The following is a 27,019-nucleotide window of genomic DNA, read 5'->3' as shown; positions in this document are numbered from 1 at the left end:
AAAGAATGCAATAAGAATTGCTAGGCTGGGCCAGACCAAAGGTTCTTCAGTCCCAGTAACCAATCCAGGTTAGAAGTACTGGCACATTTTCTGAGACGCAGAGTGTCTATGCTGTTTACCCCAGAGATAACCTACAAGTGTGTTTGTTCTGCAGCCCCTCAGTATCTCTCCTTGTATACCTCCATTCTTTAGACAAATTGCTTTTGTCTGTACCCTTCTTCTCCACTTCCAATTCCAGATGTCGTTCCTTTCATCTGCCCCGTATGCCTGGACAAACTACCTGAGTCTGTCTGCCACACCCCTTCTCTTGTTCAAAAGTAGGCTAAAAAACCCATCTTTCTAAGAAAGCCTTCGATTCATAACCCTACTCCTCTCTGCTCACCACACTAGCCAGCAGTTTCGCCATCCCCTGTAACAGTAACCCCCACCCTGGCATCCTACTTGTCTGTCTTGATTGTAAGCAGGGACTATCTCCTTCGTGACTCTGTACAGTGCAGCGTATGTATGGTAGTGCTCTAAAAATAATTAATAGTAGTAGTAGTTGAAAGAAACAGTGGTTTTTCCCAAGTCTACATGGTTAATAGCAGTTTATGGACATAGGACAATGCTTGACATTTTGGCCCATATCTGTTAAGTTAAAAGACATTACATACAACTTCTTTGACCATTTTATCCAATGAACAGGTGTGAGCTAAATCTACAAATGGACACAGCGCCTCTTCCTGCCACAAGACTGGAATTTATCTTGTAAATATTTAATAAAATATTGACTGTTTTTAGCCCAAGCAGAGGTTTGTGCTCTCAAAGGAAGGGATTTTGGATCTGGCTAAGGCCCCAGGACTGGATCGGCCCTGCCAGGTAAATCTGGATCTAGCTGGCAACTTTACTTAATCTTTATAGGCATGGTTGTGCAGTTTCAGACAGAAGAGAAGGAAGATGGTGAAAAAGAGGACTTAGTGCTGACATAATCCCCCCTCCCTTCTCCCCCCCCCCCCCCCCCCCCGACACAGGATAAAAAAAGCTCAAGACACCTATCAGCTTTTTATGTTGTTGTTTTAATTAACCAGGAAATAAGAGTTTTCTTCTTTTTTTTATATATCATAGTGTTGGAGGGATACAAGGAACTGGGCAAACGAATCCTTTCCTGAAGAGACGACGCGAGGAGGCATTAGTCCACGGCCGGTGGGAGGGAAGATGAGTCAAAGGAGTAAGAAGTCCAACCAAGAAGCAGTCGAGCAGATGCTCATTGCAGTGTGCAGAAAACTTTCCACCAATTCCAGTTCGTTATTTCCAGCGGCCTCCGACACGACCTTTGCCTGTCTTTTTGCTGCAGTAACAATAAAGATAGTTTTTAATATTGAACCAGTCTCCACACCCTGCACAACTCCAGCCCCCTCGGAAGCTCACAGACCCCAGTGTACCTTTTCATAGCTGTGGTGATAGGTGAAAGCACGGGGATTGTAACCTTGGTCTGCAGATTTCACAGCCCTTTGATCTAGGGTTTATGAAGTCACACATGACCCCAGCCCTGCCCCGCCTCCCACCAGTCTCGCTCCTGCCTACCCCCACCTGCCACAGGTCTTGCCTTTCCCCCCCCTTCACCCATTTCCTTAGTCCCCCTTTCAATCTTCAGTACCCTTTTAGTGCTTCTCTTCCAACACCCTCTCTGCGGATGCTTCTCTCTCTTCCCCCTCCCCATGGGTGGTTCTCCCTCTCCCTCCACAACCCCCAACCTCCCTCCCACAGGTACTTGCTTTTCTCTCTTTCTCTCCCTTCTTCCCCTCCCCTGTAGGTGCTTCTCTCTCTTTCTCTATAACCCCCCTCCTAAGTTTACCATACAATTGTTTACCAAATAAAAGGAATTTACTTTTTCTATTGGGTGAAAAGTAAAAGTACTGTACAGACATTTTTGTGTAAAACAATTAAGAGAAATAAAGATGAATGATTTTTGCCTTTTAAAAGAAATTCCTATGTCCTTGTAAGAGTGCTTCTCTCTCTCTCGTTCTCTCTCCCTTCAATCTCCCCCCAGGACTGTGCTTCTTTCTCAGTCCCTCCCTATGGCTCTTCCCTGTCCCCCACCTACCTCGTCGCCAAAATTTAATCTTTGGGCTAGCCGGCAGCAGCAGCAGTGAGATGAGCCTGCTGCTGTTGGCCTGCCCTGGAAGCCGCCTCTCTGGATTGTCCCGTGTACGCAGGAATAGGAAGTCGCTACAGAGAGAAGGCTTCTGGAGTGGGCCAATGGCAGCAGGCTCGCCTCGCTACCACTGTCGTCCAGCCCAAAGACAAAATTTCAGCGGAGCCAGAGGACGTAGGTGGGGGAGAGGGAAGAATACCACGGAGCAGGCCCCTCTGCATCCATACTGCCTTGTATGCTGCCACTGCTCCTGGCCCGGAGAGCCATCTGGACACCTGGACAGTCCTTTAAGAAGAGGAGATGTTCGGGTAAATCCAGACATCTGGTAACCCTGATTTGATCTGGGAATGCTGGTGTCACATTTCCACTCTCAATCACTATCCTATACAAAATCTGTTTAATTGCAGAGTCCTGCCAAAATCCACTTGTAAAAGGAAATCAAGCAAGCAGTTTAAAGTCTAAGTGGAGTTTGGAAGCAACATGTAGACATATAAAAAACAATATGGGTACATATCAAGGAAGAGAAGACACACAACACGTATTCAGGGTATCTGTACTTACAATTTCTGGGCATGGCTGATGCGGTTATAGAGGACATTGATCTAGGAAAGAGAGATTGAAGAGTCCATGACTTCTCATGAAAGGTTCAGACCTGCTGTTGCAGCAAAAACTTCTGAGGACGCTAGCTAGGATGAGAAACCTTATCTGGAGCCAACTCTACAGGGGCTCTCAACCAAGTCTTCTGGGAGGACCAGATATTCCCATTATCTTAAATATATGTAATTCTCTGTCATGTGTATTTGTGGTGGAGAACTTGAAAATATGATTGACTGGATTGAGGACCCCTGCTCTAAGATAAAATTTGGTACTCATACATGCTGTAGTCATGCGTCTGCCTGCTTTGTACTTGAGCAATATGAATTTGGAGGACTGGGGAGGGGGGTGTTCTATCAACAGTATCTTTAGCCTTTAGCAGTGATAAAATCCAAAGATTCTTCTCCCTGAGACCATTTGTGGCCACAACAGATTCTTTTGGTGGGGAAACTCTCATCAGGACTTGCTAGAGCAGGGGTGCCCACACTTTTTAGGCTTGCGAGCTACTTTTAAAATGACCAAGTCAAAATGATCTACCAACAATAAAATAAAAAAAAACACAAAGCACATTTTATGCAGAGAAAATGTTAATTATAATTTATATTCCAGGGTTTTTTCAAAGAGGTCAAGGCAGATGACCCTATGCAATGTCACTTCAGTAACAACCATACAAAAATAGACAAATATACCTCCCTCCCTTTTTATTAAACCACAATAGAAGTTTTTAGCACAGGGAGCTACGCTGAATGTCCTGCGCTGCTCTCGACGCTCATAGGCTCCCTGCGCTAAAAAACGCTATTGCGGTATAGTAAAAGGGGGCTATAGTACAAAATATAGCAGATATAAATTCTCAAAACAGACACATTTTGATCACTAAATTGAAAATAAAATAATTTTTCCTACCTTTGTTGTCTGGTGATTTCATGAGTCTCTGGTTGCACTTTCTTCTTCTGACTGTGCATCCAATATTTTTTCCCTTCTTTCAGCCTACTGAATACTTCCTCTCCTCCAGACCTCATTCCCTCCCTCAACTTTTTCTTCCTCTCTCCCTTCCCCTTCCCCTTTCTTTCTGTCTCCCTGCCTCGCTTTCTCTCTCCATGCCCCCTTTCTTTCTGTCTCCCTGTCCCTCCTTTCTGTTTCCCTTCTTTCTTTCTGTCTCCCTGCCCTCCCCCACTGCCACGGCCATCGGGGAACAGGCTCCCAAGCCACCGCCGCCCCAAGCTCTCCCTGCAGAAGCATTAGGCCACCCAGCATTCCTCTCCCCGACATCAATTCTGACGTCAGAGAGGAAGTTCTGGGCCAGCCAGGCAGCGATTGGCTGGCCCGGAACTTCCTCTCTGACGGCAGAATTGACGTCGGGGAGAGGAAGGCTGATCGGCCTGGTAGATCACGAAGGCAACGTGAGTCTATCACGGATACTGGGATGGGCTCCACGATCGACTCGCGTTGCCTTCGCGATCTACCGGTCGATAGTGATCGACATATTGGGCACCCCTGGGCTAGAGGGTTAGTTCTTTTTCCTCAGCATTTCCTCTTATTATTTACTGAAATCTGCTTTGAATTCGGACCTTTGCTGAATGTGTCACTGCAAGGCTCCTATATGGAGTGGTGCCACAGGGACTTGCGTCTCACACTTACATCGTACTTCTGAGTTTTCATCTTGTCCATCAAGTCAAACTTCTCCGATTCCAGCTCATGTATGCGTTCAGAGAGCTCTTTTGCCGTTTCCCTGCAAAGAGGCACCAGGATACATTAGAAAAACAGACCCAAGGCCCTTAAAGGGCTGGAGTACATCTCCCTCTACACACCTACAAGGTCACTAAGGGGTCCTCCCAAGGACCTCTCCAAAGGACATCATGCCAGTGAAACTTGTCGAGAGTAGCTCCCACTCTCTGGAATGCACTCCCTGAAAAACTTTGCTTAACATAAGATTGTCTGTACTTCACAAAGCAGGTGAAACTTGTCTGTCTCTCTCTCTTTATATACACACACATACGCAGTGGCGTAGCTAGGGAGGTTTGGCACCCAGGGTGGTGATGCCTGGGTACCATTTGCCCCCTGCTCTTCTCCTTTGCTTGAGCACCCGCGTACTCTTGAACTGTTCATCGGCGCAAGCAGCATATTTTTCAATAATGTTGTAAATAAATCCTTACAAGTAAACATCTCAACTCGACAACTTACTCATTTCCCTCTATATAGTGCATCTACTCACCTCAAGCTGTCTTCACTAAGACTTTCAACGCTGATCTCCCTGTGCCTCTCGGACAGAATTTTCTTCTTCATCTCTCGCCCTGTCTGTCTCTTGCCTCTTCTCTGCTCAGCCTGGGAAATGACACACGGAGGAAAAGGTTTGTCAGCCTAGAGCAGGGCTACTCAAGTGTGGTCCCTGAGGTCCATAGGCAGGCCAGGCTTTCAGGATATCTGCAATGAATATGCATGAGAGAGATTTGCATACCAATGTGGCAGCACATGCCAATCCTTCTCATTTGTATTCACTATCCTGAAAACCTGCCCTGCTTCTGGTTCTCAAGGACTTCAAATAAGTAGCCCTGGCCTAAGGCGTGGATCCCCAGCACCATGGGGTTTCTGTTGCATGCAAGCTTCCCAGGACGTAACGCATTCATGCTCATCCTAAGACACTAGAAATTCCACATGAATTATTCCATCATTTTGCTTAACCTGGCGTATCAAGCCCGTTGATGATCATAACACACAGGGACAGTTTTCAAAGAGATTCTCTGCTGGTAAAAAGCCCTTTTAAAAATCCACGCCCCACCCCGCAGGGAAACGTACTGTGTTCTTCAGGGAAAGAGGCGCTGGGGGTAGTGTCAAAACAGGCCCAGAAGCCATATACTGTAATTTCATTTTGAAATCCCAGTGTGCTTTCCACTAGGCCAGATTGGCTTCTCTTATCTCTTGGTACAGTGGTGTAGCCGCTCTCCCACCCTCTTCTCCAACTTCCTGCTCTTTCCTGACTCCCCCTTTCGCTCATGTGCCCCCCTTCCCTCATACCTTTTTAATTTTCCAGGCAAGAGCAACAGCACAAATTTGCTGCCCACATCATATCGGCACAGGGCCTGGAAGTGACATCAGAGAGAGGCAACACCAAGAAGGGTAGCAAGTTCATAAAGAGGTACAAGGGAAGGGGCGCATGCGCTCAAGGGGAGGAAGAGAAGACAGGTGCCTGCGCCCTTTACAAAGACCGCACCCGGGGTGGGCCTCCCCCCTCCCCTTCCTCTCTCTTACTACACCAGTGTCTCGGTGTCTTCCTTGTCCCTTCTTGTATGAAATGTGACTTTCCAGTCTTTACCAGTCTTCCGATGCAGGTGATTGAGGCCAGCAGTGTGCCTGATTTTAAAGCTAAATGGGATCGAAAGGTGGGATCTCTTCGCAAAGGGAGGTAGGGGAGGGTCATTGGTGTGGGCAGACTTGATGGGCCTTGGCCCTTATCTGCCGTCACTTTCTATGTTTCTACCTGGTCTTTATACTAGCTTAAAGTGAAATGGAGAGGAGAGTACCCCTCACTATACCCATCTTGTCTTCAAGTGCCTGATTATTTTCAACTCCTCCAGATTTTTGGGGAACTGTCAGACCAGTAGATATGTTCATTTCTACAGATGGTGCCAGTCTTCACATTCATCCTTTCTTGTGAGTAATTTCCTATCTCAGAGAAGGCAGCACAGAGATACAGTATTTGATTTCACTAGATCAGATGACTCCAGCTTTTTTATACACTAACAGAGTAAAGGAAACACCCTATGTGAGAGATCAAATGCTTCCTGATGGTCCAAGTCCATATGAATCAGAGAAAATGAAGTGCATAGCTTTCTCTTGGAGCATCCTCAAAAGGTATTAAAATCTTCCAAAAGCCCTTTTTAAACCTTCTGTTAAAACTGGCAAAGATTAGGCAAAATTGCATAGCTGTGACATATCTGGAGACTAGCCTTCCAAAACTGCCAACGTCTTGGGAACCTTCGGCATATGCCTGGGTGAGATGATACAATAACCCGATATTTTTCCCAATCCAAGACAAATTGGTGCAGCAAACAATTTTTGTCTTCTATGTTTTTCATACCTGGTCCCCGGAATTCCAACAAGACTTTTGAGGAAATTAATATATCAAGAAAGATGGCAATAGTTCAATCTAATTTGTCCCAATAGATGTCATCAAGAATGTTTTGAAGAGCAGCTGGGATGTTCTGATCTCTGCAAGGTGTTAGCATGTATTAAAAATGTTTGTAAAGGACTCAGAAAATTGCTTTTCATCCGTCAGTTTTCCTAGTTTTAGTAGTTAGTTTTCTGTAGATCCAACTTTATGTTCTTATTTGCATGGACATGAATAGCCAATGCCTTCAATATGCTGTGACCCACATGTGGATGAAGGAATCCTTCTTTCATTTGGTATGAAAACTATAGGTGTGCCTCCAGGTGACACCAGAGATTTTACGAACCTTTCGGACGTTATTCTTAGAGATCTACTCATTTCATTTTCACTTGGGAACTTCAAACCTGCTTCTTTTGGTAGTCCAGATTTTCTAAGGGTGTGTCATAAAGCTGTTCTGTCCTAGAGGGGCCATGTACAGTATGCATGTATGTGTGTGTGTACGAGAATATATTGGAGATTCTGTTTTCCTTGTGTTCTGTAACTCTACTGTTTAATATCCTGTCTCTGATGCTGGTTTGAGTCCCGGCAGAGTTGGATTTAAGATGTTGGCTCCAATGGGCAGGATCGGGGTGGGGGGAGAGCAGTGGGGAGAGGAGGTTTTTCCCACAGATATCTTAAACCTGGAGCAATTGGAATCTGGTCCTGTTTAGCTCCAGTATTTGATCCCTTCAAAAGCTGGCATCCTAGGCGGTTTTCTGTGCTACCTATGCCTATATCTAGCCCTGACTCCCAGAGTTCTTGATACCTTAATGCCTACAAGATTCTCATTGGCTGCTGTCTGGCAAAAAAAATCTCATTGTCTCTCCTTTGGCATTTAGGATCAACTCTGTACATCTCTCTTGAGTTTGGACCAAGTCTTCTTCTTGCTCTTGTGATTTCAAAGTGCAATGATCCCATCACTCATTAATTAACATGGTTAATCAAGCAGTCTACCTTGCTTGACAATCCTCAAGATGCCATGCAAAAAAAAGAGTCAGAAGACCAAGCTGTGTTACCTTCACAAGGTAGCCGCCAAAATGTGCTCCCATATTGGAGAGGACCTTCTTCTTTTTGGCATCATCATCGGCCCGTTTCTTGGCCTCCTCCTCTTCCTTTCGCATCTTCTCCTCCTGTGGGAAAGAATGAAGAGAACAGTTACTGGCAGACCTATCTTTCTAACTAACCTCATGGTACCTGCTATTATTGCCCTCATTCTGTTCTTCAGACCTACTTGAATGCAGTTTCATAATTAGGATGGAGAATGACGCTAGGTCATCTGGTGGACCTTTCTTCAGACTACCCACATTGAGGCAAATATATATTTTCTGTGGGGTTACAAAAGGTAAAAATAAAACCTTCATAACTTCAGCTGATCATGCTCCATTTTTATCTCAATGGGAAGAAATTGGGAAAGAAAATAACTTCCATTCCCAAAGGCAAACTCAACTCTCCTTAGATCTTTTGCTTTCTACCAGCTGGTTCTGGATTCTACTTTCAACTAAAACACTCAGGGATTCTTCTACTTACTCCTAAAAAAAGCCTAATGGTCCTCTAGTTTCTATCTACTCCAGCTAAGAGCTAAAGGTCCTCTAATACAAGGAAAATCTGATGCTCCTATATAGCTAATCAGTAAATATGAGTTGCTCTGTTGGGTAAGATCAAGGGTCCATCTAGCCCAATATCCTGTTTCCAGTAGAGACCCATTGGGCTGGAGAATTTCATGGGCTATATAAGAAGTGGTAGGAATGAGGAAAATGTCCTTTATCTCTGGTCAGACATTTGGCTTAGCTGAATTTTATGAAATTTTATTTCATATATGAGGTCAGAATGATGCATTGTCCTGTCCTGATCCCTCTGCCCCCCCCTCCCCAACTCTGCACCGACCACGCATAGGCAAGTACTTACAGCCAGCTTCGTCTGCCTCTCCCGCTCCTTCTCTGTCCGGACACGCTGCTGCTCCGATCTCTCGGAACGCCGCCGCTCCTGCCAGAGGAAAACAGATCTGACTATGCTCCGCTTCCACAAAGTTGTCCACAGTCTCATCGTGAAAGCCAAGGCCAGGACATCTCTCTGTGTAACACATGGGCTGGAGCTTTGTATTATCAGAATTTATTACACCAAATTGCTGGGCACAGAGTCCACCATGATGGTGCTTATTTACAGAGAAAACAACAAACAGCCCAGATATCACACTTGCCATCTCTGTGTTCTTCCTAATAGTATATACAAACAAAGATGCCAAGTCAGCATTAATAATGGCCTCATTCTACCACTAGAAGCAGGAAAGGACTTCTTACTCAGGTGAAGACTCACAAAGAAGCAGATAGGGCTGGAATCTGGGGCTGGGCATCCATTTGCAACAATTTGGGGAATTTCAACAACCTATCTCATGTCTTCGCACATTGTTACTAAATGAAAACAGCCAGAAAGATAAGAAATGGTGTCTTTTATACTTTACTTATACTAGAGCGCATTCTGTCAAGAGTGCTCGCTATTTGCGAAGAGGACACCCAATGTGCATGCGCTCCATGTGTGCATTCCTTCAGAACGAGTGCACCTTCTTTCAAAATAGCATGCATTCGACAACTTTGTTCTCATGATGGAAAAAATGGGCATAGAGGGATAAAACAAACATTCCTAGAAATGACACAGGAATCGACGTGGAATGGACATTTTCTAGCTGCCCACCCTACTGGAAACCCTACTGAATCCGAACTGAGGGTGGCGGGTGAAGAGCAAAAGCTGTCTTTGTTTGCAGATGGCATATTAGCCATTGTTGAGGTATCTGAGAAGACTCTAGCTTCCCTTAAAGACATTATGAGTGAGTATGGCCAATTATCAGGGTTTAAAAGCCAATTTAAATAAGACGGAAGTGATTAATATTTCAGCATCAATAGAGAAGATTACGGAATTACAAAGATCAATATCCCTGAGATGGGTAAAGGGTCCTATTCGCTATTTGGGAATAATTTTGGGAGCAGATTGGGCATCTTTGTTCCAACAAAATTACATACCATTGGCCAAAGATATTCAGATAGATTTAGATAGATGGAATAAGCTACACATCTCTTGAAAGTGGTAAAGATGATGATTCTCCCTAGGTTTCTTTATTTATTCCAAGCATTACCGATAGAAATTCCAAAACAGTCTTTTCAAAAATGGAACAAAATGATATTGAGATTCATATGGGGAGGAAAAACGGCCAAGGGTCGGAAAGCAATCAATGTTCAAGTCTAAGGCGGAAGGAGGATTGGGTTTACCTTCTTTGGAGAATTATTATAAAGCAGTACAGATGAGAGCAATAGTCGAATGGCATTCATCTCCTCCTAAGCTTTGGGTAAACGTAGAACAAGCAATGTTAGATGGGAAAGATGGTATAAGAAAATATTTACCATGGTTGGGGGAAAAAGAATTAACAAATTTAAACAATCCTTTCAGTAAATGTTCTCTGAAAATATGGAAAAGTGTTAGAAAAAAACTTTTAGGCAGAGAAAAAGGCATTCTTTTCACCCCTATATTATATGCACAAGACTTTATACCAAGTAGGCAGGGGGGGAATTTTTAAGAAAGTGGAGGAAAAAGGACTGGCATGCTTTGGTCAATTAGTTGAAGAAGGCGAGGTTAAAAGCCTTTATAGATATTCAGGATTATTTTCATTTAGAAATGAGAGATCTTTTCCCTTATCTTCAGATAAAAAATTATATATTAACACATAAGATGAATAATAATGGAATTTTTAAGAAATCTGAATTTGAAAAAAGGTTAGGAGATCCAGAAGCAAAAGGGTGTATTTCTTGGTTATATAAAATTATAAATGATGATTAAAGAACCAAAACATCATATATGAAAGCATGGGAAAAAGACTTTGGGAAGGAATGGTCAATAGACGAGTGAGGGGTAATTATATTACATCTTTTTCAGATAGCGAGGGCTGCTTCCTGGTGGAAAATGCTATTAAACTATTAGTACGATGGTATACTACCCCGGTTTTAATTAGCAAATATACCAACCAGAGTGATGTTAGCTGTTGGAAAGGATGTGGTGAAAGAGGTACATTTTATCATATGTGGTGGGAATGTCAAAAGGTCCAGAAGTTTTGGGAGCAAGTTTTTAAATATGTAAGCAGACTAATTCAGACCCCACTTAAGCTTAATCCTGAAAGGGCCCTGCTGGGAGTAAAAATAGAAGGTTTAACATTTTCTCGATCTAAACTTTTGGACTTGACATTCATACTGCTAGATTGACAGCTCAGCAATGGCGTATGTTAAATTGTACCTACCTTGAGAGATGTAAGGGAACGATTAGGAATAGTGTGTGAAAATATAGACTTTCGGCCATTCTAACTAATCAATGGGCAAAATTTAATGATATATGGGGGGAGCTATATTGAATTAGAAAAAGAAACTTTCGAAGAAACTATCTGATCATTCTGGTTTTGGAACCAGGTCTCTTGGGGGGGGGGGATGGCAAGATAGGGAATGGGAATGTTCAAACTGTAGCATTGGTAAGATGTTTTATTTTATTAGTTTAACAAATATTATGAGGCATATTCAACTTTATTTGTGTTTGGTACTAAGTTATTGTATTAAAAATTTAAATAAAGAATTATTAAAAAATAAGGAAATGCCACATATGGAAGGTAGGAAGGAATTTGCATCAGAGTTCCCATGAATACCCACAATCCTGTCCTTCAGGCCAACTAGCTCCTCCTCCTCCTTCTTGCGCTGCTCAAAGTGAACGTCAATGTGGGTCTGGAAGCTCCAGCAGGTCCTTCTCCATACGTTTCCGTGGATGTCCTGTGATGGAGAGAGACTAGCAGCATAGAAAAGAGAGAGAGAAAAAAAAGAAGAAAGAGAACAAAATGAAGGAAGAGGGAACAAGATGAAAAGCAAGAAAAACAACTACAGGGGAATGAGAGAAAGAAAAAAAAGATAACGAGGAGAGAGGAAGAATGAGAGAAACATACCCAAAGCAGAAGAATGTTGACAAAAACAAGGAAACAAGATTCAAGAATGAGAAAGAAAAAGGGCGAACAAGAGAGACCTACTACGGAAAGAAGAACAAAAATACAAAGGGGAGCAAGGAGAAAAAGGGAGAAAAAAGCAAGAGAGAAATAGATAATGAGGGAGAGAACAAGGAGGAGAGGAATAATACCAAGGGGCAGGAGAAAGGAGGCAACAAGAACAAGGAAACAAGAATTTACGAATGAGAGGCAGAAAAAGAGGAAACAAAGTAAATCAAAGAAAACCCATAAAAGTGGAGGAGCAGTGGAGAGAAACACAAAGACCCAGGAGAAAGGGGAAACAGGAGAGAAACAAAAGGAGGAAAAGCAGTGTAGAAAGGAAAGCAAAAAGAAGAGAAAACAAGAAAAGGCTGGAGGCTTACATCAAAATCTACCCTCTCTCCCTCTGGGATTTTGGGAGGTGCAAGTTGGGGAACCATCGGCCTGTTTTTGAGAGAAAAAAGCAGAGACATATCTCCTGGGACAGTGACAAACTACAGCCAACACCTCAATTCTCCCTCACATCCAGGAGGAAACCCCCCCCCCCGCCCCCGAGTAAACAGGACCTCCCTGTAGCACTTCCTCCCCAATTTACTTACTTGGGTTTTGGGACGCTCCTCCTCTGCAGAAGAAAGAAAAAAAATGAGAGATGAAAGATCAGGAACCTCTGTGGTCATAAGCCCATCCAGCAGCCAATCAACACCCCCAAATCCCCCTGAACATATCTCAGCAGCCTGGCAGTGGGAGAGTGACACCCTGCTGCATTGGGTATCTTTCATATAACTCAGCAATGGAGCCCAGTAGAAGAATCAAGAAGGTCATAGACACATTCATATCATGTATTCACCTAGTTATCTCCCTGTGCCATTCTTCATCCATTCATCTACCTACTAATATAATGAAGGGAATAGACTCAGTAGATAAAGATAGGTTGTTCACCCTCTCCAAGGCAGGGAGAACGAGAGGGCACTCTCTAAAGTTAAAAAGGGGATAGATTTCATGTACAAACGTAAAGAAGTTCTTTTTCACCTAGAGAGTGGTGGAAAACTGGAACACTCTTCCGGAAGCTGTCGTAGGGGGAAAACACCCTCCATGGATTCAAGACAAAGTGGAACTAGAAACGTACGCAGGTAGGGCTGGTCTCGGTTAGGGCACTGGTCTTTGACCTGGAGGCCACCGTGGGAGCGGACCACTGGGCACGATGGACCACTGGTCGACCCAGCAGCGGCAATTCTTATGCTCTTATCATCTGCCATCCATCATCCATTCAACAAGCCATCCCCCATCTACCTATCCACAATCCTTCTCATGCATTCCCCATCCACCTATTCCCCATCTCATCCATTTGCATCCATTACTCATCTGTTCCCCTACACTCAGCTTGTGTATCCATTAGCATCATCCAGTTCTGTCCATCACGCACCTATCTATCTCTCACCCCTACATCTATCCACACTTCCTTCCATTTACCAACCATCCTCCCCTTACCCCTGATCAGTTCTCCATCCACACATCAATTAGCATCATCGTTTCTATCCATTTTACATGTATCACCCACCTTTATAGTTTTTATTTATATTCTGCTTTTAAACAAGGTGGATTACAACCAAACATACACAATTTAAAAAATAATAAAACAAACATGTCAAAAAACATCAGAATTGCCAAATAAAAGGCATCAACCATTATACTTCATCTTTAAAAAAAAGACAACACTTTAACAATTTTTTTTAATTTACAAAAATCTTTTTGTTGCTTGATGTATTCTGGCAGCCTGTCCACTCAACAGATCCTGCACATTGGAAGTACTAGATCTCATAGTCTATAAGGAGAAATTAGGTTCTTACCTGCTAATTTTCTTTCTGTTAGCTTGTAGACTGGTATAGTTCTTTACGGATGGGTATTATACCTCACTACTACCAGCAGGTGGAGACTGAGATCAAACTTGTATATCAATATAGCATCCCCTGTACTAATCCAGTCTGCCGAATAGCCAAATAGAACCTAGGAAAATTCTGTGTGGGTGTCGGGGGAAGCCCGGGCTTCCCCATGATCCAAATCCAACTTGCGAGGTACATGCGGCAGGGTGCCCTGGCCGCTGGCATCCGCTGCCAATAAGGCTTCCCCACTGCTACAGATTGCACAAAGCTTGCACAGGCCGGCCGCGAGTACCTTGTGTCTGGAGCACAATGAGCACTTTTTCCCTTTAAATGTGCTCATCATGCTGAAAGCGCCCTAGCTGCAAAGAAAGTGCTGGTTAGATGAGAAAAGGCAGTTATAAAAGGAAATGAGCCCTTTAGACCGGCACACCTCAGGATTTTTTTTTTTTTTTTTTACTTACAGTACAGACTCCACGGCTCTCAAGCTGGAGGGCTGAACAACCAGGGGACCAGGCTGCCGGCTGAGGCCCTTCTACAAAAATATGGGGGAGGTGGAGGAAGGTGGATGGGAGGGACCCAGCAAGAGACCCGCCGAATTTAGCACCCCAAGGTCAGGACGGATCCCCAAACAGGACCCGTCCAAGCTCAATACGGCACAAAAGGGGAACCAGGAGTCCAAAAACAAAGTTCCAACAGGGCTAAGAGGGGAACCGAAAATAGCCTACCACCTGCTACCAGAGACTGAGGAAGACTGGATTAGTACAGGGGATGCTATACTGATATACAAGTTTGATCTCAGTCCTCCACCTGCTGGTAGCAGCTATGGTATAATACCCATCCGTAAGAAACTATACCGGTCTAACAAGTGATACAGTTGGAATAGAGTTGGAATAACCAAATTACAATGTATATCAGAGCACAATGGTCAAGAGGGCACAGAAAGTGTCACATCAATCCTGTAGGTAGTTTGAGTGATAAACCAACAATAGCAACCATTACTCACCCATCATTTCCTTTTCCCATCCACTATCTCATCTATCCCCATTTCTGATTGGTTCTCTATCCACATTTATATATTTATCAGTATCATTCCTGTCCATAATACATGTATCCAGTCTCTCACCAATATGTCCTACTCACCCATCCTTCCGATTCCCATCCATCTATCCACCATCCTCCCTCCCTTTCTGATTGCTTTTTCCATATCCACAAAATCTTCACCTCTATTTGCATCATCATTTGTATCCACACATGGAAATCCATCTCTCACCCATCCATCCTTTATTCCATCTTGTACTATCAACATGGCTGTATCATTGACAAGACAGATAGACAAATGCACACAAATTGAGGATTTGGAAAGTCCGTACTCACCATGATGTGCTGTCAAATGAAACCCATCAAAGAATGAGAGCCAAAAGCACATAAGTGACAGGAGAAAGACATGGAAAAGATGAATTATTAATTTTAAAAAAAGGATTACTGTTATAATGTTCCTGTATTTATTCCTAAAATATGAGTTATTCTCATGCCCAATTCCTTAACAATATCTCTTCTGCACTTAAAGAAAAAGAGTAGAAATGATTCACATGTGTCTCTGATGTTAGCAAGTGAGAAGCAGCTCAGATACACATCAGCATGGATTTCAAACAGAGCAATCAGGGGCTTAGTACAGGGAGGGAGAATTCTGGTTCTTTTGAACTTAATATTAGGAAATACAACAGCCAGAAGTTAAAGTCTGCAGTCTATGGAAGGCCACTAGGTGCAGTGGATCTGTTTAAGGAATTCAACTATAAGCAAAAAGTGTCCAGTTATCGCCCACCTTTTGTATTTGGTGTTACTTCTTCATTGTTAGTTACCTCGTTTCTCAGGCTGTAACAATATGAAACTTTGTCCTGTTTCAGATTCCTGTTACATTTGTTCTTGAGTAAGATGAAACAAGCACAGCCTGTAAACACTTACATCCCAAGTTTCTGTGATAACTATATTCTATGCTTCTCTATCACGTGAAATTGGCACAAGTACCAGAATCATCAGGGATTGTCAGGAATCCAGGACCTGATCTAAATCTCCACCCTTAAACTGGATCAATTTAGCATCCCGGCTTTAAAGGGTATATATGTAAACCACATTAGAGCTGGTAAAATGGTGGGATGTTGGCAGTGCCAGATGACTGCAGTACATTGGTTTAGTCAGGGATCTCAAAGTCCCTCCTTGAGGGCCGCAATCCAGTCGGTTTCAGGATTTCCCCAATGAACATGCATTGAAAAGCAGTGCATGACACAGATCTCATGCATATTCACTGGGGAAATCCTGAAAACTTGAACTAGATTGTGTCCCTCAAGGAGGGACTTTGAGACCCTGGTTTAGTTTAAGGTGTTGTTTTTAACCGCAATCAATTTAATAAACTTTATCTGTATCATTGTACATGTGTCTGCAGTTTTCCTTGTTTTGTCTGTGTGCAGTATATTAAGGGCATGTTTTCTTGGCTTATCCCAGTGCATCTTGGGACTTTAGTCCTCTCCTCTCTCTCTCTCTAAGAAAAGCTGAAAAACTACAAAGCCCCAAAAGACGAACTGCTGGTAAAACCTGGCCTGTATTGAGTGCAGCTGAACTAGCAAGGACCAGAAATGGGTAGTAACTAAGTACTTGTACTTCATTTCAGTACTTAAGTACAATTTGCAGTTCTTTACTTGTAACAAGTTAGGCATTTTTTGCTCTATTTTTACTTGTAACTAGTTACACATAAGCAGTACATTTGTACTGAACAACAAAGTGCAAGTTTGGAAAGTATTTTTCCTTGAGTATTTTTCTTATAAGACATTCTACTTCAGTACTTTTGAAGCCAGTATTTTACATAAATACTTAAAAAAAGGAATGGGTCCATCTCTGGTGACCCAGAATAGGTCAATTACAATCTGGCTGCCCCCTCCTTAAATTTAAATAAATTTCTTATCATCAGGGTGGGCGCTCCTCTTCCCTTCCCTCCTCTTGTCTTGGAGACCCTCTGGAAGGTGGATAATAGAGGTGGCTTTCCTCATTGAACAATAACACACAAAAAAATTGAAGAATGAAAATTAAGGAAAAAAAAAAATCCAAACAATATCCACAAAATCTCTCAAACAGACATGTGAGAAGTAATGCCAAGCAAAAAAAGAAAAAAACCCAAAACAGTAAAAAGCAAACCAAAAACCTCACCGTATTATGAAAAAAATTCCAAGAGTGAAATGAGAAAAATGTTATTAAAATAAAATCGAACATCATAAGAAAAAATAATAAAGGGTGATGGGTCAAAAGCCCCCAAACACACACAAAAGAAAAATGTGCCTTGTTAAAATCTTCAATGCAGGCCAAAAAAACACAGAGAACACAGGAAAATATTGTCAAAAGGCAAACTAGTTGCTATAGGAAGGTGGGGAAAATGTATATATAGAGAGGAGGTAGATCAGATTTAACATGGAGAGGCAGTGGCTTAAAGGCAATGAAGTGCTGGGATAGGGAAGAACATAAGATCATAAGGTCCATCAAGTCCAGTATCCTGTTTCCAACATTGGCCAACCTAGGTCACAAGTACCTGGCAAGATCCCAGAAGAAGAAAACAGATTTTGTGCTGCTTATCCTAGAAATATATGGCTTATGGACTTTTGTTTTAGGAAATTATCCAAACCTTTTTTTAACCCTGCTAAGCTAACTGCTTTCACCACATTCTCTGGCAACGAATTCCAGAGTTTAATTTACTACTTATTAGCTGCATTGTATGCTCCCTAGTCCTAGTATTTTTGGGCAGGTGGGTGAAAACCTTTGAAAAATAGAAGCGTGAGGGTTTTTGGCTGGCTGGAAGTACTCCTAGTCCAAGCTCAGTCACCATGCCCTTGTTTCCCAGCACCACATTGCAAATATTAGCATTAAAAACTTGAAGATGGTGTCCAACTGACGGCTTTATCACTGTGTTTCAAAGGACCAGGCCACCGTTGAAGGCAGAGCTGGTGGTGACGCAGGATAAGGGCCAGCAGAAATATGGACCATCAGAAAGTCTTCAACAGCTGCAAGTGGGCTCCTTTTTTCCAGTATCCAAGAGATCTGTCATGGGACTGTCTTTCCACTCTTCATCATTGTTCTATGAATAATTGCTGTGGAGTATCAGTTTTAACTCCATTGCCCTGGGGTCTGCTAAGAGTTACACGTACAGTATATTGCAAGACACAGCAAGCTATACATATTACACATGTATAGAATATATTGCATATGAACCACATATGTAAATATATTGGGAGAGGGAGGGAATGATCTGAATGAACCACATATGCAAATATATTGGGAGAGGGAGGGAGGGATGTGAAAAATGCACAGGGGAATGCAGTGGAGGTAACCTTGGGCTCCATGTCCTGGACATGTTGCCCTGTGAGGTGGAATTGGTGCAGAGACTGAGGGAAGACGGGGAAGGGGGACAGAGGAGATGTGAAGGATTTGGAGGGGAAAGGAGGACCTTGACTTAAACGTCTACTTGGGCAGGAGACTCAGTGAGAACCCTCAGAGCAGAAAGTCAGGAGTGAGATGGGGGCAAAAAGCAGAGTTACTTACCATAATGGGTGTTATCCAGGGACAGCAGGCAGATATTCTCACAAATAGGTAGCGTTGCTGATGAACCCCTGGTACGGGCCACTTTAAGTGTTTAGAAAGTTCGTGATAGCCCGAACCGCGCATGCCTGAGTGCCTTCCCGCCCGACGTAGGGCACACGATCCCTCAGTTAAGATAAGCTAGCTAAGAAGCCAAACCGGGGAGGTGGGTGGGATGTGAGAATATCTGCCTGCTGTCCCTGGGTAACACCTGTTACGGTAAATAACTGTGCTTTATCCCAGGACAAGCAGGCAGCATATTCTCACAAATGGGTGACCTCCAAGCTAACAGAAATAGTATGGTGGGAATGTTGGCCTAAGAAAATAAATTTTGTAATACAGATTGGCCGAAGTGCCCATCCCGCCTGGAGAAAGACTCCAGGCAATAGTGAGAAGTGAAGGTATAAACTGAGGACCAAGTGGCAGCTTTACAGATTTCCTCAACAGTGTAGATCTAAGAAAAGCAACAGAAGCTGCCATAGCTCTAATTTTGTGGGCTGTGACACGACTCTCCAGTACCAGTCCAGTCTGAGCATAGCAGAACAAAAATGCAGTCAACCAGGCCAGTTAGAAATCATTCTCTTGGAAACAGAATGCCCCAACTTGTTTGGAATCAAAAGAGATGAACAGTTTGAGGAGATGTTTGATGTGGCTTTGTCCGGTCAATGTAGTAGGCCAAAGCCCGCTTACAGTCCAAAGTATGCAAGCAGTGTTCTCCAGCATGAGAAAGAGGTTTAAGAAAAAAACACTGGAAGAACAATGGACTGATTGAGATGAAAGTCGGTGACAACTTTTGAAGAAACTTTGGATGTGTACGCAGAACCACCTATGTTGTGAGGAAAAACTGTGAAGGTTGGATCTGCAACTAATGCTTGTAAACTCACTGACCCTCCTGGCAGAGGTGAGAGCAATAAGGAAAACCACTTTCCCCAGGTGAGAAAATTGAGATGAGCTGTGGGCCATTGGTTCAAATGTTGGCTTTAATCAAACTGAAAAAACCACATTAAGGTCCCATACGACAGGTGGAGGCTGAGAGGTGGTTTCACATTAAAAAGTCCTTTCAAAAACCTGGAGACCAAAGGATGAGCAGTAAGGTTTACCCTCAAATTGGTGATGTGAAAAGCTGCAACAGCACTGAGATGACTCTGATAGATGTAGCTTGAGACCAGAGTCAGATAGATGAAGAAGATAATTCAACACCAATTCCACTGCCAAAGAAGTTGGATCATGATGATGAAGAAGACACCAGGAAGAGAAAACCTAGTTCCTCTTTTGTTGGTAACATTGCATGAGTGGCGTGGTTTCCTGGATGCATCAAGAATTTGACGAACAGGCTGAGAAAGATGTAAGTGAGATGGATTCAGCCCGAGAGAAACCAAGCATGTCAAGTGTGCAGATTGCAGGTTGGGATGTAAGAAGTGATTCCTGATTCTGAGTGATCAGAGTAAGAATACTGGAAGAGGTATGGACTTCCTGGAGCTGAGTTGAAGTAGAAGGGAGAACCAATGTTGCCTGATCCACTGTGGAGCAATGAGAATCATGGTGGTTGTTTGACACGCTCTCTTGAGCTTCACAGAGTTCACAACATGAGAGGAAGGTGGAGGGAATGCATAAAGAAACAGGCCCGTCCAATCCATGAAGAAAAGCATCTGCTGCGAGACGGAGAGGAGAGTAAAGTCTGGAGCAAAACTGGGGGCAGCTGGTGATTGTAAAGGAGCCGCAAACAAGTCCACTTGAAGAGTGCCCCATTGAGCAAAGATGGACTGGAGAGTTGCAGAGTGGAGGAGGGTTCATTCGTGAGGCTAAAAGAATTCTGCTGAAGTTGTCTGCTAGGTAATTCTTCTCCTCCCTTGACAGCCTTCAAGAATAGATGCGAGCTGTCACCCAAGTCCAGATTTTTTGGGACCTCCTGACACAACACAATAGAGCCCGTGCCTCTTTGCTTGTTTATGTAGTACATAGCTACTTGATTGTGCAAATTGAGGAGGACTGTGAGGCAGAGAAGATGATGAAAAGCCTTGAGGCATAAAACATTGCTCTGAGTCCAGGAAATTGATGTGAAATTTCTGTTTCTTGGCGGTCCAAAGACCCTGAGTCTGGAGATCGTCCATATGAGCCCCCCAGGCATAAGGGGATGCGTCCATCGTGATGACCTTGTGATGAGGCGGCAAGTGAAAAAGGAGACCTCTGGAGAGATTGGAAGAGGTTTCCTCCAGCATTGAAGTGACTGCAGAAGAGTATGATGTCACAGATATATGTTGTGAGAGATGATCCGTCGCTTGAGACCACTGAGAAGCAAGTGCCCTACTGAGGGGTGCGACGATGCAGCCTTGCAATGGTGGTACATGGAGCAGTTGAGGCCATGTGGGACCTAGAAGAACCATCATGTGTCTGGCAGAAACCAGATTGAAGAGGAAGCAGCTGCTGACACAGACGGATGACAAGCCTGAAGGCGATCTAGAGGAAGAAGCCCTCTCATGAGAGTGGTGTCTAGGATTGCTCCAATGAACTGCAGATGTTGAGTCAGAATGAGATATGATTTGGGGAAGTTGACTTCGAATCCTAGAACCTGGAGAAAAGAAAAGTCTGAGATGTTGCTTGGACCACTTCCTGAGATGAAACAGCCTTGATCAACCAGTCGTCCAGGTAAGGAAAGTCTTGAAGGCCATGTGATCAGAGATGCGGCCACTATAATCAGGCACGTTGTGAAGACTCTGGGAGAAGATGCCAGGCTGAAGGGAAGTGCCTTGTAATGGTGATGACAGCAATTGATTTGGAAGCGAAGATACTTTCTAGAAGCCAGATGAATTGGAATATGTGTTGTAGGCTTCCTTGAGATCCAAGAGCATAGCCAATTGTCTCTGATTGAGGAGAGGATAAAGGCAGGGCTGATGGGACAGCATCCTGATTTCTCTCTTACTAGAAATTTGTTGAGAGCTCTGAGATCCAGGATGGGTCTCAGTACCTCCGGTCTTCTTAGGGGACTAAGAAGTAACATGAGTAGAATCCCCTGAGCCTGCTGATTGAGGGAACTTCCCGATGGGCATTCAGCATGAGAAGGGATTTGCACCTCCTGCAGAACAAAGGAGAACATTACAGTCATCAGGTTTGCCTTCTTCAGTCACCAAGAACAAGAGTATGGGATTCTGGTAACAGGTTCTAGGATCTATGGTGGTGACTCCACTGGAACTTCGGCTTGCTTCAGCATGAGAACGCTACAGCAGTCGCTTTTGTTCCAGTGTTTTCCCAGTATCTCAAGGCTCCAATTGTATATCTACTAGGGCTCCTCAAGCATCACTCATATAATTTGGTGGCTCAGTGGAGATTAATCTTCGTTTTCAGGAATTTCAGACCATTCTTCTGGAATGATGATAAAGGTTCTTTTAGGACAGTGTTATGACGGTGGTATTTCTCTACAGCCAGGAAAATACGGTGATGTACTCAGTTGGCGAGTAAAGTAATGGTTCTACTTCAATGGGTGGAATCTCATCTTCCTCTTCTGTCAGCGCATCATTTTACAGAACAGGAAAAGGGTTTAGATAGACTTTCTCACCACAAAATCTGAGCATGGACCATCTATTGTATGTTACACTGTTGCCCCAGTCTCTGGAAGAAACACATTCCTCTCCTACGTGAACAATTCCCCTGATATTCCAATAATTAGTATAGGAGAAAAGAGCTCTTTGGAAATTTGAAGATTCACATCCAAAGAATTGAAGAAAAGAAGTTCAAATATAAGAAATCGCCGTTTGTGTCTGACAAATTGACCTGGCTGGAAGACTTCCCGAATCAAGCAGTCGTCTAAGAAAGAAAGTGCCTGAATCTCCTGTTGCGCCAAAGGCCACTACTGCCCTCATTTTCTAAAAATGTTCATGGAGCCCATGGCTAGGGCCAAATGGCATCTGCCAAAACTGATAGCGTTGCCAAGCGAAAGATAGTGCAAATTTGGTGCGTCATAGGGAAATTGTAAATATTCTCACAGTTTTTCTCCGGAAATGTCTAACTCTGAGAAACTAATTTATCAGAATGAGATCCAGCCCCCGTCTGACCAATTCTCCCATCTTAGGCACTATGAAGTAAAATGGAATAACTTCCTTAGTTCCGGAAGAACTAAAACTATTGCCCCGAGTACCAGTAACACTTAAAAGGGGTCTCGCACAAACGTAAACCTTAGGAAGCTCAATACATGGTGACTCCAAGAAAGAATCTGAAATGGGAGGAGGATTCAAAGTTTCAAGCATCTTGGAAAATGCCCAAAGCCCCCTAGTCCTGACATCATAGTGTCCTCCCCCCTCACGAGAAAGCATAAAGAGTTACCAGAGGAAGTGAAGACCCCTTCAGAATGAAGTAGCAGACAGTCGGCTGGACAAGAGCTAGTAAATTCTGGAAGAAGAAAGGAACTTTCCCACAAAAAAATCCAGCTTGCAATGTAAGATGGAATATGTCAGAATTCTGAAAACAGTACTAAATTCCATGCAATGTTAGCCAAAACCTTACTGCCTTTAAAGTGAAGACGGAATCTAGAAGCTGCATTGACCGCCCCATGGGAGATAATCTGCACCCTAATTGTTATCGAGAACAAAGCTCACATCCCTAAAGAGAGCTTCAGCTATGATTCCAAACAGCCACATAGCATTTGCTACTCTGTGGGTTTGGGAGAATAGGTAACTTGTCCCTGGTTAGAAGGAGCCACAAAGCTCTTCTTGCCAGTTTGAAGGACTGTCTAGCAGGTGCCATGAGAAGATGATGACCTGAGAAATCTGTGCAAGAAGCTTTGAAACTTGCAGTCCTTGGCACCCTAGAAATAGAAAAGACAGTTCAGGAATCAAATCTATAGTGCTACCAGATACACACAGCGCTGCACAGAGGCACAAAGAAGAAGAAAACCTCTAAACTTCTTAGACTCACTCTTCAGGGACAACCGAGAGAGAAAAGAAGAATATCCGTATGAAACACAGGGTACTCTCATGCCGCTGACATCACTGTGCAGCAATTTCCTTCTGCCGACCCATAACAGGCAAAAAAAACGAGATTGAGCGGCTGAGCACAGGGCAGAATCTCTTTCTTAAGCACCGTGGGGCATAACAGTACAGTCGCAATTAAAGTAGTTAAGTCTTTCAAGCATAGAGTGGGGAAACACAACAGTGGCAAAATGCTGTTCAAACACTCCTGACGTGTAGAACTCCGAAAACAGGGAAGCTGCAGGATAGTGACCTAAGGTCAGCTGCAATAACAAAGTCTGTGAACGCTGCGGTGCTCCCCGCTAGCGCCGGAGACCCAAGCTCGTGCTGATTTAATGGCGAAATGAGCTGGCTCTATCAACAATGCATTAAAAAACCTACCCAGAGCCAATCATTAAAATATTTTTCACACTGTCATAAAATGCTTAAAATGAACATTGGAGAGAAATAAAGGAATGCTGCTTCGTTCTCAACTTAGGAAAATAAGTGCATGCCTCTTGCGCTCAGTCAGGAACCGGCTATGTGAAGAACACACACGGAGCCGTCCAAATATTTACCTCCACTCAGCTGCGGGAACTGCCAAGCAGAGTCCGCTTCAGGGAGAAATCCCACTAACGCTGTGGCGCTGCTGCCAGAGTATGAAAACAAGGCGCGCCTACAACATGCGGGAAGGCACTAATTCTGTCAACAGAGCTCTATCCATACACCCGAAGCCCTTTACTGAATAAACTTCATTTAAATGTAAATTTACTTGTCAGTCACTAAACCATTTCCACAACTCTACAAAATATAGTGTTTGATAAAAAAACATATTCCTTCTGTAGACTCACACCGAAACCGCAGAAACCAGAAAAGAAGTTCATATAAAACATATACTCACAACTTTGTTGATAGTGCCGGGAGATGCCAGTTGCTCAGCACTATGAGGGCAGAATTGTTTAATAGTCACTGGTCTCTTTTTTTTTTTTTTTTATAGTGAAGGAAAAGAAGAAAAACATTGAGACCCAGTCAGACCCTCTATCATTGGAGGGAGGGTGAGGCAGGGACCTGGGAGTGCCCAGGTGTAACCTGTAAAGCCGGTACCGTTCAGCCAGACACCCCTGTCTCACTGAAGAGAAACCTCAACAGGAGAATAAAATTGCCATCTCACTGAAGAGAAATATCAACAGGAGCTAGTTGAATAGCGACCATCACCTGCTGGGAGATAGAGCATACTGAAGATGCAGGAGGCGTGCCAGCCAATAGGACCACCTGTTAATTAGTTTCTCTATCTTCACCTGCTGGTAGATGTGTGCTATCCCATTGGTCTCTGGATTCATCTGCTGTTGTTGCTAAGGAAAGGGGGATATTACAGGGATGAGAGTGAGGAAAGGGGTGAGAGAGGGACTGAAGGAGATAGAGACACACGGAGAAAGAATGGAACTGGAAAACAGAGAAGTAGAAATTAGAGAATGACACAGGGAAAAAATCTGTTCCTGTCACTGCCCCGTCACTGGACCACCGTCCGGTTCATTGCCCTGTCCCTGCCGTACCCTTCATTGCCCCGTCCTCGTAGCATTCACCCTTCCCTCTCACCATCTCACTGCCCTTCGGCACCCCTCGCACGGTCCGTGCATCTCCCTCCCTCTTACCTTCGCGATGCGTTTTAAGGTTTGAGTAGCTTGTTGAAAGCCACCAGAGTGTTCGTGCAGTCGTGTGCATGTGTGGGCGGAAGCATCTCCTCTGACGCAACCGGAAGTTGCGTCAGAGGAGAAGCTTCTGCCCACACATGCACGTACGCTCCGGCAGCTTTCAACAAGTCTCAAACCTTAAAATGTGCCGCGAAGGTAAGGGGGAAGGAGGGAGATAGATAGATTCGGGTAGGTAGGAAGGAAGGAGACCACGAGCGTTGCCTCCCTTAACTACAGGGACAAGGCCATTCACCACTCCACGGAGCGGTGGATGGCCTTGTCTCCGTACCTGTGGTGAGCACCTTTCCCCCCTCCACTGTTTTGGCGGGATACCCGCTTCTACTCGCGGCTAGCCGTGGGTAACATCCACCGTGTCATTCTCTAGTAGAAATTCAAAGAGGAGAGAAACTGAATCTTATCAATGCAAGGGCAGAAGTAAGGGAATGTGAACTGGCAGCATATAAAGCTTATCTCTGCACCTCCTGCCACCTGCACTGGTCTCGTCTGGTCGTCATTAAAAGTGAAGAGAAATGTGTTAATACCTGGTACCTCCACAGGAGCCGGCTCTTCAGTCACTGCACACCGCAAGACAAGTAGGGGAGAGGGGCAGGGCAGGGCGAGGCCATGAAAAAAGAACCAGTTAGAGCAGGAAGAGAAAGAAGAACACAGGCAGTTAGTTCATCCTCCAAAAGGAAGGGACAGGAGGCTTAGCCGCCTCACACACACACCCCATCACACCTCTCAACACCCCCTTCCTGCAAAGGGGAGAGCCACCCTAACCAATCACTTGTCATTCTCCCCCCCAGATCCCTCTTAAATATCTTTCCCCATCGCGTCATCTCAGGAGCTTGAGAGGTATGATGTGCTGAGCATATGAAGTTCCCCTGTGTTGTTATCCAAAATACCATCACGCTATCCGTAAAGACGAACCTTGATGATTAGGAAAGGAACACGGCACATGGGTGAGTACATTAATATCCAAAAATAAGCCAGCAAAACACAGATGTCACACGTGCAGTGATAGTTTGTGCTGAAGACCATCTGGCCATACCGTTCTGGTGAGGTCTTATTCCAGAACGATGTGCTGGTGGGGGAGGCCTACCTGAAAGCATAGTTACTTACCGTAACTGGTGTTATCCAGGGACAGCAGGCAGCTATTCTCAACATATGAGTGATGTCAGCCACGGAGCCCGAATGCGGACAGCTTGGCAAGCAGACTTGCTTGAAGAACTTTTAGAAAGTTTGCGATTGCTGCACCGCACATGCACGAGTGCCTTCTTGCCTGATGCAGGGCGCATGTCTCCTCAGTTCAGATAGCTAGCAAAGAAGCCAACCAGGGGAGGTGGGAGGGTTGTGAGAATAGCTGCCTGCTGTCCCTGGATAACATCTGTTACGGTAAGTAACTGTGCTTTATCCCAGGACAAGCAGGCAGCCTATTCTCAACATTTAGGCGACCTCCAAGCTAACCAGAATGGGATGGTGGGAGTGTTGGCAATTCAGGAGAATAAATTCTGTAACACTGCCTGGCCGAAATGGCCATCCTGTCTGGAAAAGGAATCCAGACAATAATGAGAGGTGAAAGTATGAACCGAGGACCAAGTGGCAGCTTTATAGATTTCCTCAATAGGAGTAGATCTAAGGAAAGCCACTGATGTCGCCATGGCTCTGACTTTCTGGGCTGTGACTTGACTCTGTAGATGCAGTCCAGCCTGAGCATAGCAGAAAGAGATGCAAGCAGCTAACCAGTTGGAGATGGTGTGCTTTGAAATCGGATGTCTCAACTTGTTTGGATCAAAGGAGACAAAAGGTTGAGGAGTAGATCTGTGTGGCTTAGTCCTTTGCAAATAAAAAGCCAAAGCACGCTTACAGTCCATAGTATGAAGAGCTGTTTCTCCAGGATGAGAATGAGGTTTTGGAAAAAACACTGGAAGTACAATGGATTGATTGAGATGAAATTCTGAAACCACTTTAGGTAAGAATTTAGGATGAGTATGGAGGACCACCTTGTCATGATGGA

At 44.1% G+C, this 27,019-nt stretch overlaps 1 protein-coding gene across 3 annotated transcripts in view; it reads right to left on the bottom strand.

Moving 5' to 3' along the window:
* Positions 1-1,034: 1,034 nt before the first annotated feature.
* The window catches only part of TNNT1 (troponin T1, slow skeletal type), a 46,505-nt gene continuing 20,520 nt past the window's right edge, over positions 1,035-27,019 (bottom strand). For 2 of the 3 annotated variants that reach the window (XM_033961375.1, XM_033961374.1), the window contains 10 exons: positions 15,129-15,137; positions 12,474-12,496; positions 12,258-12,318; positions 11,552-11,668; positions 8,778-8,855; positions 7,889-8,002; positions 4,941-5,050; positions 4,367-4,457; positions 2,696-2,736; positions 1,035-1,327 (listed from right to left, as the gene is read on the bottom strand). In XM_033961375.1, the coding sequence (XP_033817266.1) occupies positions 1,285-1,327; positions 2,696-2,736; positions 4,367-4,457; positions 4,941-5,050; positions 7,889-8,002; positions 8,778-8,855; positions 11,552-11,668; positions 12,258-12,318; positions 12,474-12,496; positions 15,129-15,131 (681 nt within the window). In that variant the 5' untranslated portion in view covers positions 15,132-15,137 and the 3' untranslated portion in view covers positions 1,035-1,284. Of the gene's footprint in view, positions 1,328-2,695; positions 2,737-4,366; positions 4,458-4,940; positions 5,051-7,888; positions 8,003-8,777; positions 8,856-11,551; positions 11,669-12,257; positions 12,319-12,473; positions 12,497-15,128; positions 15,138-25,544; positions 25,578-27,019 lie in introns of all 3 variants that reach the window. The other variant, XM_033961376.1, reaches the window with a different exon arrangement.

This window comes from Geotrypetes seraphini, chromosome 10 (genome assembly GCF_902459505.1).
Source record: "Geotrypetes seraphini chromosome 10, aGeoSer1.1, whole genome shotgun sequence".
Classification (NCBI taxonomy): Eukaryota; Metazoa; Chordata; class Amphibia; order Gymnophiona; family Dermophiidae; genus Geotrypetes; species Geotrypetes seraphini.
Note: the sequence above shows the minus strand (reverse complement) of the source record. Positions and strands in the feature narration are given on the sequence as shown.